Here is a 12824-nt window from a genome sequence, read left to right as displayed (position 1 = left end):
CATACATGGAGCTTGTGGGAGCATATCGAGTACAGATACTCAAAGATAAAGCCCTGTGCTGTTTTACGGATGCTTAGCACATTTCTTTTTTGTCTCTTTCTATCTCACACACGCTTTTTTTCATCTCTCTTTGCCCTTTGGCCCCCATTTGCATGCTGCCACTGAAGCGTTCTGATCCAGTTAATGGAACCTCATATGAGTGTGGCCCATTGCCTCCAGTGGGACTGATTTGAGTGTAGCGCAGGCCAGAGCTCAGTCAGAATCAGAATCGCTAAGTGGCCGTAATATTAAAAGAAGCGCTGAGCTTAATTATCTGTGTCTATCCAAGGGCAGCTAACGACTAGGCTGGAGAGGATAATTGATTTCAGGCCCTTGTTTTTTCCTTGTTAGAAAAGGGAGTGGGGGGGCAGGAACAGAGCAGCTCTTGGAGTAAAATTGTCTCTCTGTGGCCTTATTCACCCCATGAATGCTGTCTGTCAGTGATGTTTGGTTTTTGCTAAGTTTTGTATGTTTTGCAGAAAATAGTGAGCCCGTTTTTTTTTAGTTGGTGGTCCATTTGCTTTTATGTGAGAGACTTTCACTTTTTTTGAAAGCCCTTTCACAAATTCCAGTGTAATCCACTTAAATAATTTGATAAGTAATCATGTTGATGATTAAAACAGGTGAGGAAAACACAGGAGAGCCGTTGTTCTGTTGTGTTTTCACCTTCAAGAGTACAATAAGAGAAAGATCAGAGAACCTGCAACATATCGCATGACATTTATGCACCAAAACAAGAGTTTAAACTTTGCCATCCATGTTAAGAAACTATCGGAGCAACCAACATATTGAAAACTTTGGAACAACCTTTACACACTCATTTTAGAACACTTCATGGCAGACGTCTACATGCAGTGACACAATGCCATGTGAAAGTAAATCTGATCACTGATTGGTCACAAGAGATGTATTTGAGACCTGTAAAGATTTAAGGTAGGCGTGTGCATCTTTAAGTAAGGGTTAACGCACTGAGATGAATGAGCATGCATGTCTCCGTCTGCGCATGCGCAGGTAAATGTGCACCGCTGTCTGTTTGACAGATTTAGCCTGTCAGAGTTCATTACCTGTGAGTCAGTAGGGCACTAATGAGCTGAATTAGTGGTATAATTAGCCTGAAAGAAAAGAGCATCAGCGTCTATCTCCTCTCTATGAATTTCTCTTTCTTTTGTTTTACTCCGTACAACCTGAAATTGGTGATCTCACTCACGCAAGGTAGTCAGCATCCGATATGTAGTGTCTCTGAACTCTCACAGAAGTTCAGAGGTGTGTGTGTGTGTTTGGGGTGGGGATCTCTGGGGCCAGTGGCAGCTGGAGGGCTGTCCTGTCACGGACGGCTGCATTAGCGGACGCCTGTCAGTGTTGGGTAAACAGCCGCTGGCTTTGAGCTGGACAGGAAGCGCTGGCAATGGGTAAACACAAGCCCACAAAGTGATCGTCCAGGGAGAACACAAAGCACATACACACTCACAAACAGGAAACCATCCTGACAAGGGATTGATGTAGACTCCTGATAATTCCCCTGTGACCCGGCCTGTTGCATTCCAGCAGCGATGAAGCTACTGTCTCATCCCCCGCCTTCCCCTCAGGTAAATGTCCCAAAACAGCAATGCAGCACACTTTAATGAAGCTGTCACGCAAACAGATGTTTGCCGTGAACACAGCTTTACAAACACAGTAATTGTAGTTTGCATCAAAATAACTGTTACTACAATAAAACCACCTTCAATACAAATTAAAATGACAAAGATTCTAAAGATTTCTTACATGTTTTAAAGCAAATCCCACATTAATTTTTTTATGGTGTAGCATAGTCAATCACACAATGTACTTTTTTAATAAATCTATCTATTAATTAATTCAGAATGCATTAAACATTCAATTCATATGTACAATGGCTTGAATACACCTCTTTTGTGATAAACATGTTTTTAATTTTTGAATTAAAATTCTTGATATTTTTGGTGGTCACAGTGTAAAAAATTTGAATGATGGACTTCATCATAATAAAGAAAAATGGATGAAAGCTTATTAAAAGATGGTATTCTTGAGTAGTTTGTAGTTGTTGTTTTTTTAAATTAAAAAAAATATATATAATGTGACCTTTTTTGAGAAGTCTCTTAGTTTTTTGTAAAATATGATATGGTACTACCACCCTAAATAAAGAAATAATTAATGATATTTATAAAAATGGTTTTTTTTTTGTTTGTTTTTTTTAATTAAAATAATTATGATAAAGAAAAGTACACTTACACTGCAGGTATTGAAGGTAAATATGGTATTGCTTTTGGTTTAATGGTCAAACTACATTAAATACTTAGAGTCATTAAGATGAAATTGTTTAAATTTAGTTTTTTGAAGCCATATGAAACCTATATGAATACAAAGACTACATTTGTAGAAACTTTTTAAAACTAATTTTAGAGATTTCTTTATCGTAGACAGTGTTATTTATCATTGACCAAGAAACTGTGGTTGTCACAGTCATTTTTCTGCACACAAAATGTTACATTAGGTTCAGACTTACCTTATTACAGGTAACCATTTTGGGTCTAACGTGCATGGCCAGTAATTTTTAATTAAACTCCTGCTGAAACCTGCAGTCTGCTAGCAGCGTTTTCTCCTCAGTATGCCTACACACACACACACACACACACACACACACACACACAGGGTCATGGAACAGAGTTGCTAATTAATTCAATTAGACGTCTTCCTGTGTAAGGACAAATTCCCCAAGATTCAGATGAGGTAATAATGATTGTGTGTGTGTGTGTGTGTGTGTCCTGATTACCCTTTCCTACTGACACCAGGTGGTGAGCAGCTCCCGATCTGATCCCTGGGTATCATTTGTATTTGATTATCTTGTCATCATACAGTATTGTATGCTTGACTTTACAGTTGCCTGACTTTATTTGTGAATTTGACATACAAAGACAAGGTAATTATTTTTGTACAGGTTTTGTGTGTGTGTGTGTGTGTGTGAATTAAAGTGGTAGGGTGGGCTTTAAGACAAGAATAGGAGGCAGCAGGTGACCTATCTTCTCCTGTGTGTGTGTGTGTGTGTGTGTGTGTGTGTGTGTGTGTGTCTTTTCGAGAGGTTCAATCGTACCGCCCATCCTCTCCCTTTACACTTGTCACCATGACTTCTGAACCGTTTTTGTTGTCTTTTGTTGCCCATTCACACTCCATTTATGTGTGTACAAGTGTGTTCGTGCACGTTTAGAGAGACGATCAAACAGTAAATGCTGTTGTCTTCCTCGAGGTTTATAGATTGAACTGTAATTAAAATCTAAACATATTTGTTAACCCAAAACAGCCCCACAAAAGCTTTTAGCTAGATTTCTTTGTATATATAACATTTTTGAACACTGTTCTTGTAGTTAACAGACATTTTAAGAGGTTATCTGCAAAAATGTTAGGGTTCTTTTTCCATTAGCCAGCTGGGCTTGGCCCTTAGCAACGCTGCTAACTGGGGAAGGCATGCGTTTCAGAGGGCAGTGAAGTGCTCCACATTTCCTCTAGACACAGAGAGGCAGAGGGGCAGTGGGGAGACCCTGCCGAGCCTCTTCCTCTCTGTTTTCCCCTCCTCTATCTCCCTCCTCCACGGCTCCCAGGATGCTTTGTGTGGGGGCTGTGGTCCGTGGCCCTTGTGCCAGCCCTCTCACTCACCCTGGGCTGACCAGCAGCACCCGGAACATTCCGTGCTGCTAGACCCCCCTCTCAAAACACACACAGTTAATAAAATTCTTCAACTTTCCCACAGAAGCTGCGGCTTTTCTCTCCTCCTCTGGACTCCTCTCTTCCCGTTCTCTCCTTCCTGGTCTTTCATCCCTCCTGCGTTTTTTTTTCTACTGGTCCTACTGTGAATCAAATGATCAATGCTGGAAGTTCTGTTAAAGTTTCTTGATACTGTCTGCTTTTTAGTGCTATATAATTGGTCTGGATGAATTGCATTTCATTGCATTTTCCCCTGTTCTGTTTGAAATCATTCTCAACCATGGACTTTGATATACACTACAGGTCAAAAGTTTGAAATTTTTTTTAAGAGTTTTCTTATGCTTACCAAGGCCGCATTTAGTTGTTCAAAAATACAGAAAGAACAGTAATAGTGTATAATGTTATTGCAGTTTAAAATTGTATATAGAATATATTTTTTAAAAATGTCAATTATTCCTGTAATGTACAGTAAAAGTAAGTTTTTCAGCAGCCATTACTCCAGTCTTCATTGTCACATAATCCTTCAGAAATCTTTCTAATGTGTGAAATTTGGTGCTGAAGAAACATTTATTATTATTATCAATGTTGAAAATTTTTTTTGCTGCTTAATATTTTTGTGGAAACCATGATAAAATACCATTCAAAAGTTCAGGGTAAGTAAGATTAAAAGGAAAAATAAAGGAAAAGAAATTAACTTTTTTTTTAGCAAAGATGCATTAAATTGATCAAAAGTGACAGTAAAGACATTTATGTAAAGACTTCCGTTTCTACCAAATCCTTTTCTTTTGAACTTTCTTTTGATCAAAGAATCCTGGGAAAAAACGTAGAAACGCAGAAACCGCTTTCAATGTTAATGTTAATAATAATAAGAAGAAGAAGAAGAACAATTAATAATAATTATTAATAATTGATCATTGAGCACCAATCCAGCATATTAGATTTCTGAAGGATCATGTGACTGTATGTGTGTGCATGTAAATACAACTAAAAAAAGTGCTGGACTAGTCTCATAAGAAAGCAAACTGTTATTGGTCGCTTTACAAATTTCTTGGACCGCCCCTTCCTGTGGTCTTCAGTGTCAAAGTAAAGCTAAGTGAACCAGACGTTATGCTTATAGTCAAATGTCTGACTTTAGTTTGACATCAACAGGTGATTGCTACTTGCCTCTCTCCCGTGTGTGCCATGTTTATGTATGTGTGCACTTGTAACTGTGAGGCGTGAGGCTAGCTGTGACCTTAGACAGAAAATCTTTGAGTGTGCTGTGGGGGGTTCAGGTCCGTCAGCATGGCTTTGCTGCTTTGATTAAGAAGGATGTCACTAAACCATCGATCCCCTGGGCTATTGATTACCTATTTTTATCCATCTGCCTCTCTGATAAAATGTTATCTCCTCTGCACTCTGGCCCCTGACATCCATACATGGCTAATTTGTAATCAGGGTGTCTGAGTTTAACCCTTTGAGACACAGTTGAGTTCATCTTTCAAAGCCCATCATGGCTGTGGCATTGAGCAGTGGATAGACCATATGAACTAGGTTTTAAATAACTTCGGAAATTTATTATCACTTTAAGCATGATATTTGCAATATGTTTTATTATTTAAATTTTTTGTTTATTTAAAGTAATTGGTGGTTTTAATGCACTTACAATAATAGATTTGATTTACACACTAGTGCAATGGTCTCCTATATCTCCCGGTCGCCTATGTGCAAGACTATATTTGTGAGCTGATATACATCTCTGGTACTTCTGTTAATAATTTTAATACTTTCAATAATAATAATCATTTCAGTTATGTTGTACAGCATTTTTCATTTGTCTCTTTTTGGCATTTTAAATAAACATTTTGATAATTTTAAATAATTATAAGACATTTTGGGGTCTCCCTGGAAGTTTTCAGATCCCCTGGCTGACAACCACTTGACCTGTTTTTTTTTTTTTAAAGGCCACTGGACAATATAATGCTCATGAAAAAAATGTATAGATATACACAAGTTTTATTTAAAAAAAAAAAAAAAAACACTAAATTTGCATAAACTATTTAACCCTAAGCCTTATTTACACAATATTTAGTATTGTGAAATTTTAAATATTGGACAATTTAAACAAAAGGTCTGTCACTAGCGCGCACAATTTTTTTTCAACAAATTTGTGCAACTAATCTCAATGTCTACTGTTGATTATATTTGAGAGAAATTTAAAACTGTTGTGAGGCATAGAAGTACAGTTCATCGTACATTTATGCATCTTTTTCTGGAATTGTGCTGATCATTCAGATAATAAAACATCCACAAGTCATAGTTTATACTTCTCCATCACAACTAGTTTTCATTTATATCGAATTAAATATCTAATGCAAGGTCTGTTCATCAAAACCTGAAAATAGAAGCGACTCCATTGGTGTTTAAGAGAGATTTTTGTCTTTATGTCTGTGATCATCTGCTGTCCACTTTGTTCCTGTCCAGATGCTCCTTTTGAGGAGGAATTGTGACGGTAGGATGTCTGTTCTTTGGTCTCATGCGTTTGGACTCCCTGAGGGGCAGCTGTGTTTTAGGGAACAGCTCAATATCCTCTGCCCAACTCCCTTCCCCTCCTCGGGGGTATCAGAACTCCCTCTGCCCCTCAGATAGGAGCTGAAGCTGAACTAATCCCGAGTTGTCTGAGAAAGGCTGTTTACTCTGCGGGGATTAACAGAGATTAAGTGCTATCATAGCACAGTTTGAGGAGGGGATGCTGTAAACGATCCAACGATTGCTGGTGGCCCTCTCCTGTTAGTGGTTACCCTGTCAAACGCACACTTGAGTTCTTACACTTTTATGCCACTTCAGGGTATCACTTGCTTTCTCTCTGTTTGTTTTTTGTTGAACCTGTTCATTCTTAAGGTCCTGATTTACAAGCAGAATCAAACAAAATCAGGCCAAACCATTAGTTTGGAGTTCATTTCGGGAGTTTGAAAGAGAAACTTTCCACAAGTTCTGTCCACAAATTTTGCGGTAATATGTAAAATAGGAATACACTAGAGAGCTGCTTAATAGTAAAAACTTAAGCTGTAGTTCTAATTGAAAGCAACGCTAACACTGTTTCTTCATGTTTTATACTATAAAGTGCTTTAAAGCATTCTCTTGTATTAAGTGCTATATAAATAAACATGATGTGACTTGACTGAGTGCTGAATTGCGGAGCTGGTGCAACATATCCACATCGCTATGATCAGATGCTTTCTTAACTGCTTTTTTCTCACCACTGTCATTTTTGTATATATTTATTTATACATATGTATAAATACATAAGCACAAGCCACATATTTACATATTCATCTAATTGCCACTCGATACAGTCAGAAGGCTTTTCAATATACAAATTGCCATTGTATTAAATTTACATCTGCATCCTAACTCAAACTACTACTACTATCAATTCAAGCTACTGTCAAATCTGCATTTCTAAGAGACACAAAATGTAGTATTATTAATATTGCAGCCTGCACTGCAAACTGTGCTGAAGATACGCATCATCAAAGTCAGGCGACGCAAACCTGTTTCATGATTTTTCATTCATTAAAACATGCAGAAATTAAGAAATACATTTTTCTATTACAATATTTATTTTGTTAAGGAAAAATGGCAACAAAAGTGTAAAGAATTCAAGAACGTGAAGTGTTTGTGATGTTCTGACCATAAAGATTAGTTTAAAACCACAATTAATGTTCTGGTTTCTACAACTTTCAAAAAGATAAAGATTTATCGCGGTAATTATCAATATTGACTGAAATGAAAAATTTTATCATGATCATTTTTTTACCATATTGCTCATCCCTACCCCTAAGCGAGGAACAAAAAAGATCTTTGATGTGAGTGTATTGCAGCCTTTACAGTCCGTGAAATGAGACATAAATTTACACACACAGACAGGAACCATTTAGAATGTCTCCTGTGGTTATATTGTTTCTATTCTGCTCAGTATAATATTTTTTCTAGTGTATTAAGGTCTAGATGCTGCTGTGTGTAATAGAGATGTGAGAGCTAGTAAATGTTTGGCGCAGGACTGGGAACGAAATCAAAAAGCTGTACACGAATCCCATCAAATTTTAAATGTCAGCTGGAATGAGAGCCAGATCAAAACATGCCACCGGTGTGAACCATGTGTTGACAGCCCAGCATTAATTCAATCCTGAGTCTAAATCTGGTTTCTGTGTGTGTGCTTTCAGAGAGGAACGTGAGCGCTGGATCAGAGCCAAATATGAGCAGAAGTTGTTTTTGGCATCGCTGACGTGCACAGAGCTGACTTTGGGACAGCAGTTACTGCGGGCCACGGCGGAGGAAGACTTGCGCTTCGTAGTCATACTGCTGGCCCACGGCTCTAGAGATGAGGTCAACGAAACCTGTGGGGAAGGTGATGGCCGGACAGCCCTACACCTGGCCTGCCGCAAGGGGAATGTTGTGATCACGCAACTGCTCATATGGGTACGAGCTACACTTAATTTTTTTTTTTTTTTTTTAACACACTTTTTCAGTATCATTTTCTGATATTGTATCAGACTGATGTAGATCATTATTTAAATATTTAAACATCTATCCAGTGTTGGGGGTAACGCATTACAAGTAACTTTAGTTACATAATCAGATTACTTTTTTTCAAGTAACTAGTAAAGTAATGCATTACTTTTTAAAATACGTAAAGCCAGTTATTTGTTTTCCATTTATTGACTAACAGCTCTCCTGTCCCCATGTTGAGAAAAATCAGCAGTAAGTGCAGAGGCTGTAAATACAATAGTTACTGTAGTTCTAGACTAAATATGAACATGCATTCACTCATCTCACTTGCACAAAAACAGATTTAGTATTCCTCAAAATGAATAAGAACTTGAATGCAAACTCAGAATATGACGCAAACCTGCAATAATTAAATATGCTAATAGTTGAATTTACATTTCCTTCAGCCTGAGGCTTATTCATTTCACTTTTGTTGTGAAAGGGCTTTTACATATGCCAAATATTAAAAACATACAAGCAGGCCAAGCCCAGATGAGAAAAAGTAACGTAATGCATTACTTTCCATATAAAAGTAACTAAGTAATGCAATTAGTTACTTTTTTTTTAGGGAGTAACTTATTATTGTAATGCTCAAAACAAAGTGTTGAGAGAAGGGACCTTATCAAAATGTTAATATAATATTAAAACAATATTTATAATATGAATAAAAATAACAGTTTTAATGACGCATATGCAGAGGCGCAGGTATAACATGGCAGCTGACAGCACATGTTTTGTCAGACTTTCCCTCATTTACTCTAATTTTCATTATTTAAGTGTAATTTTCTGTTCTTAGGATCATAATAATAGTATGTTCTCTCTCTCTTTGTAGTACGGCGTTGACATCATGGCACGGGATGCTCACGGTAATACGGCATTGGCATACGCACGGCAGGCTAACAGTCAGGAGTGTATGGACGTCCTCCTGCAGTATGGCTGTCCTGACGAGCGTTACCCGCTCATGGCCACCCCAAACCTGTCACGCAGGAACAATAACCGCAATAACAGCTGCAGCAGCATGAACAGTGCAGTTATATGAGAAGTACACTCACATACACATGAACATGTATTCTGGTCAGCACTCCTCCTCCCTCCCTACACACACCTTCATATGTACAGCTCCACCACTACATCAGAATCATGAGACTATACCAGACTCAAGGGAAAGATGCCGACACTGACGATGACGATGAAGAAGCATGAGCAGAGCTACTGTGTTTGCCTGACTGCGGCAGTTTAAGCTACCAAGTGCATGATGGGAGAATAGAGTGTGGGTTTGGTAACTGATGAGCAGGTGTCACATCGGAGTTCTGCTCCCTGTCTCTAATCGATGACGAAGCAAGACTGGAAATGATGGGGCAGCATGGGATACTTTTACGCTGGATCTTCAAAATGACTCACTTGTTCGCCATGTGTGTCTGGACTTCCATCTCACCACTTTGACACTGATTTTTCTGTCTGATCTCGTTCTTTGTATCTGTTCTTACTCTTTTACATCAGTATGTCCATTATGTTTTTTTTTTTTTAAAGGAATGTGAAAGGATGAGATGACAATTTTTGGAAAACACCCAAATATTGAGTCCTTAGTTTGAATCTGACATGGTCTTTTAAACTGTTTTTGTTTTAACATTGTCGAGTAGCATTTGTCTAAGTGCTCATTACTGGACCAACGGAAGATTTTTAAAATCGAGTGTTTTAAGATTTACGTTTCTCAGAAGGAAAAGGGAATTGCGCTTTTATTTAGCAGATTTTTTGTCTTTAAACGCATTAATCTAGCCTTATATGTCGCCCATCCATCAGCTCACAGTGACGTGTGCAGACACCGATTCAGATGAACCATATTTCAGAAGTGCATGGCTGAAGCTCAGTCTGACCTCAAGTGTTCATCATGACAATCTCCACAGAATATCAGGAAAACGCAGGACTTTTTGTCATGCAAAGACTGAAGTCTGCTCACGGTGGCCGTTGCTTTCATACAGTGACGTGTCTCTCTCAGGTCATCTCTGTCCGTTGCTGTTCACACACTTTACACTGCAGAGTCCTGACCCTCATGTATCTAAAAGAAGAGAAGGGCTCTCTGGGTCTTCAGTCCAGATCTGTACATACTCTTCTTCCTTCTCTTTGTCTCTCATTCTGTTTTTTCTCTAAGTAGTGTACTATATAGAAAAGCATTTCAAGAAAACTCTCCCTCTGACAAAAGGCGTTATTATATATTTTTATCTCACCCCCTTCTTGTTTCAGTGCGGTCTGAAGTTGCAAGTGTGCCTGTTTGAGTCGAGTTCACTCTTTCTCTGAATCGTTCTTCATAGCTTAGTTTTCCTCCTTGCCTTTGTATTCTTCCTTTATCACGTGTCAAGGAGTATTAAAGCAATACGAAGTCTAAATTCAGCCAGGTAGACACATGAGTAATAGTTTTTCACCGCGTTTTGGACGTCACCACAGCAGTTTGAGCTGCCGTTGTTATTGAGAGACGTAAAGCCGATGTAAGACTCTGTCTCAGGGCGTATATATATCATTACAGGAGATCCCATGAAGGCTTTGATATTGACTTATTCCATAATATGATTTGATGGGCTTTGATCATTTAATCTCAGCTCCCATTGATTTTACTCTTCACTAGGTAGTAGAAATGTGAAGGTACTTGGCTTAGGGTTGAAGATGGGAGAAGATCTGTGTTGTAGAATGTATATTCCGCAATACAAACAATCTGGAAAGTCTTTAAGCTAGTTGATAGACATTTGGGACTGTGTAGAGAATTTTTCTGAGCTTTCGAAGGAAAGCGGTGAGAGTTGCAAAGCTTTAGTGAAGGACGTGAGAATAGAAACTAAGAGAGAAACATTGAGGTATGTTGATTTTCAGCTCATAAGGGTGCAGTTTTCGCTTTGTATATAAATAAAACGTAGCAGGCCTTTAGAGGCTTTACCACAATAACCATTATTTATGACTAAATGCACTACAGAACACAGATCACTTGTTGTGAAGAACCCACAATATAATGTCCACTCTGAATCCTTTCTGTGGAAAAACAGTTGTTTTTGTTTTTGATCTTTTTGCATGAATGGATGTAAATGTTCTCTTCCTTGTGTAAATGTCTTCGTCTTCATAAAAATGACTGTACCCTGACAGGTGACGCTAAAGAGTCTGCCATTTTAATATGAAAAAAAAAAATACTTTTTATCAACTTGTGAACATTTCTTCTTTTTTTTTTTTTTTGTCCTCCCATTTGCTTCTTTTGTAATTCTTCTCCTTGGGATCATCTGTCCATCATCTGTAACTGAATAAAGAAAGCATGAATGAGCAAAATAAACAAAAATCCAACCAATACCATAACAGCAACCAAAGCATCACGTCACCCCTTGCAAGCAAATAATGCAGACTTAAAGGGGGCTTTATCAGTACGTTCCAAGTTGCTTGAACATATCCTTGGCTTTATTTCCATTTCCATTCGCCAGTTGTCGCTTTGTGTAAATAGATGTAAAAATGGAGAAAAACTTAGTGTTTTTACCTTGTTTTTGTTTGTGTTTGTTACCTCATTTCAATGACAGTCTCCATGTTACTTTCAAACCCAAGAAACCCGTTTAATTATTTATGAATATGCTAATCTGAAAGGGGAGGAGCTCTCTCACACTACTTGGGTTTTGCATCTGTTCCTTTATTCAGTCCATTGGCATCACAACTATCATTCTGATTCGAATTATCGGTGTTGTATTTCTAATTATTATTGTTATTATATTGAGTTTGTGTCAGCTGTACAGTACTGTGTTGAAAAATTATACCTGATGCAGAGTCTTATACTGTATGTGTCTCTTTTCAATAAAAAGCTTCTTAATATAGTTCTCTTTTTGATTTTTATCCTTTTATTTTGAGTTCTATTTATTGTGAGATGTACCAAATTGCATGGGTTCGAGCAGAAAGAAAATACACCCGCAGTATGTAACTTTGTAATATATTTATTTATATTGGTTACACTTTAAGGTGCTCTTGTTACAGTGTAATTATACATTTAAGTACTGAATATTATTATTATTTGTTTTTTTTTTATTTTTTTTATAAAGCACTTTCACACAACTACCAGTTGATCCAAAGTGCTGTACAATACAGCTAAAATAAAACAAATAAGAGACAACAGAACATCAAAACACAGCATAACAATACAGTTCACATGGCTAGACAAAAGCTATTGACAGAAGATGTTTTTTCAGCCAACATTTAAATCCAGGCGAAGAGGGCGCAGCTCTGATAGAAGCTGGTAATTTGTTCCATAGACTAGGACCAGCAACAGCGAAAGCTCGATCACCTCTGCAATGGAACCTAGATCTAGGAACAGAGAGGAGGCCAAGATTACTTGATCTTAGGGACCTATTTGGTTTATAATTAGAGATTGCCTCGGAGAGATATGATGGAGCTTGGTTTTGCAGAGATTTAAAAACAAAAGTTAAAATTTTAAAAGTTATTCTAGATTTGACTGGTAACCAGTTTAGGGAAATAAGAATGGGTGAGATGTGGTCGAACCTTCGTCTGCCTGTAATCAATCTTGC

The 12824-nt window shown here is 37.7% G+C and overlaps 1 protein-coding gene across 4 annotated transcripts in view; it reads left to right on the top strand.

Annotated features, from left to right (window-relative positions):
- agap1 (ArfGAP with GTPase domain, ankyrin repeat and PH domain 1) overlaps window positions 1-12111 on the top strand; it is a 179676-nt gene extending 167565 nt beyond the window's left edge. For all 4 annotated transcript variants that reach the window (XM_058780222.1, XM_058780223.1, XM_058780220.1 and 1 more), the window contains 2 exons: window positions 7962-8217; window positions 9119-12111. In XM_058780222.1, the coding sequence (XP_058636205.1) occupies window positions 7962-8217; window positions 9119-9325 (463 nt within the window). In that variant the 3' untranslated portion in view covers window positions 9326-12111. The remainder of the gene's footprint in view (window positions 1-7961; window positions 8218-9118) is intronic.
- Window positions 12112-12824: the final 713 nt, after the last annotated feature.

Source organism: Onychostoma macrolepis, chromosome 06 (assembly GCF_012432095.1).
Source record: "Onychostoma macrolepis isolate SWU-2019 chromosome 06, ASM1243209v1, whole genome shotgun sequence".
Classification (NCBI taxonomy): Eukaryota; Metazoa; Chordata; class Actinopteri; order Cypriniformes; family Cyprinidae; genus Onychostoma; species Onychostoma macrolepis.
The sequence above is the reverse complement of the archived record's forward strand: the minus strand, read 5'-3'. Positions and strand labels throughout refer to the sequence as shown.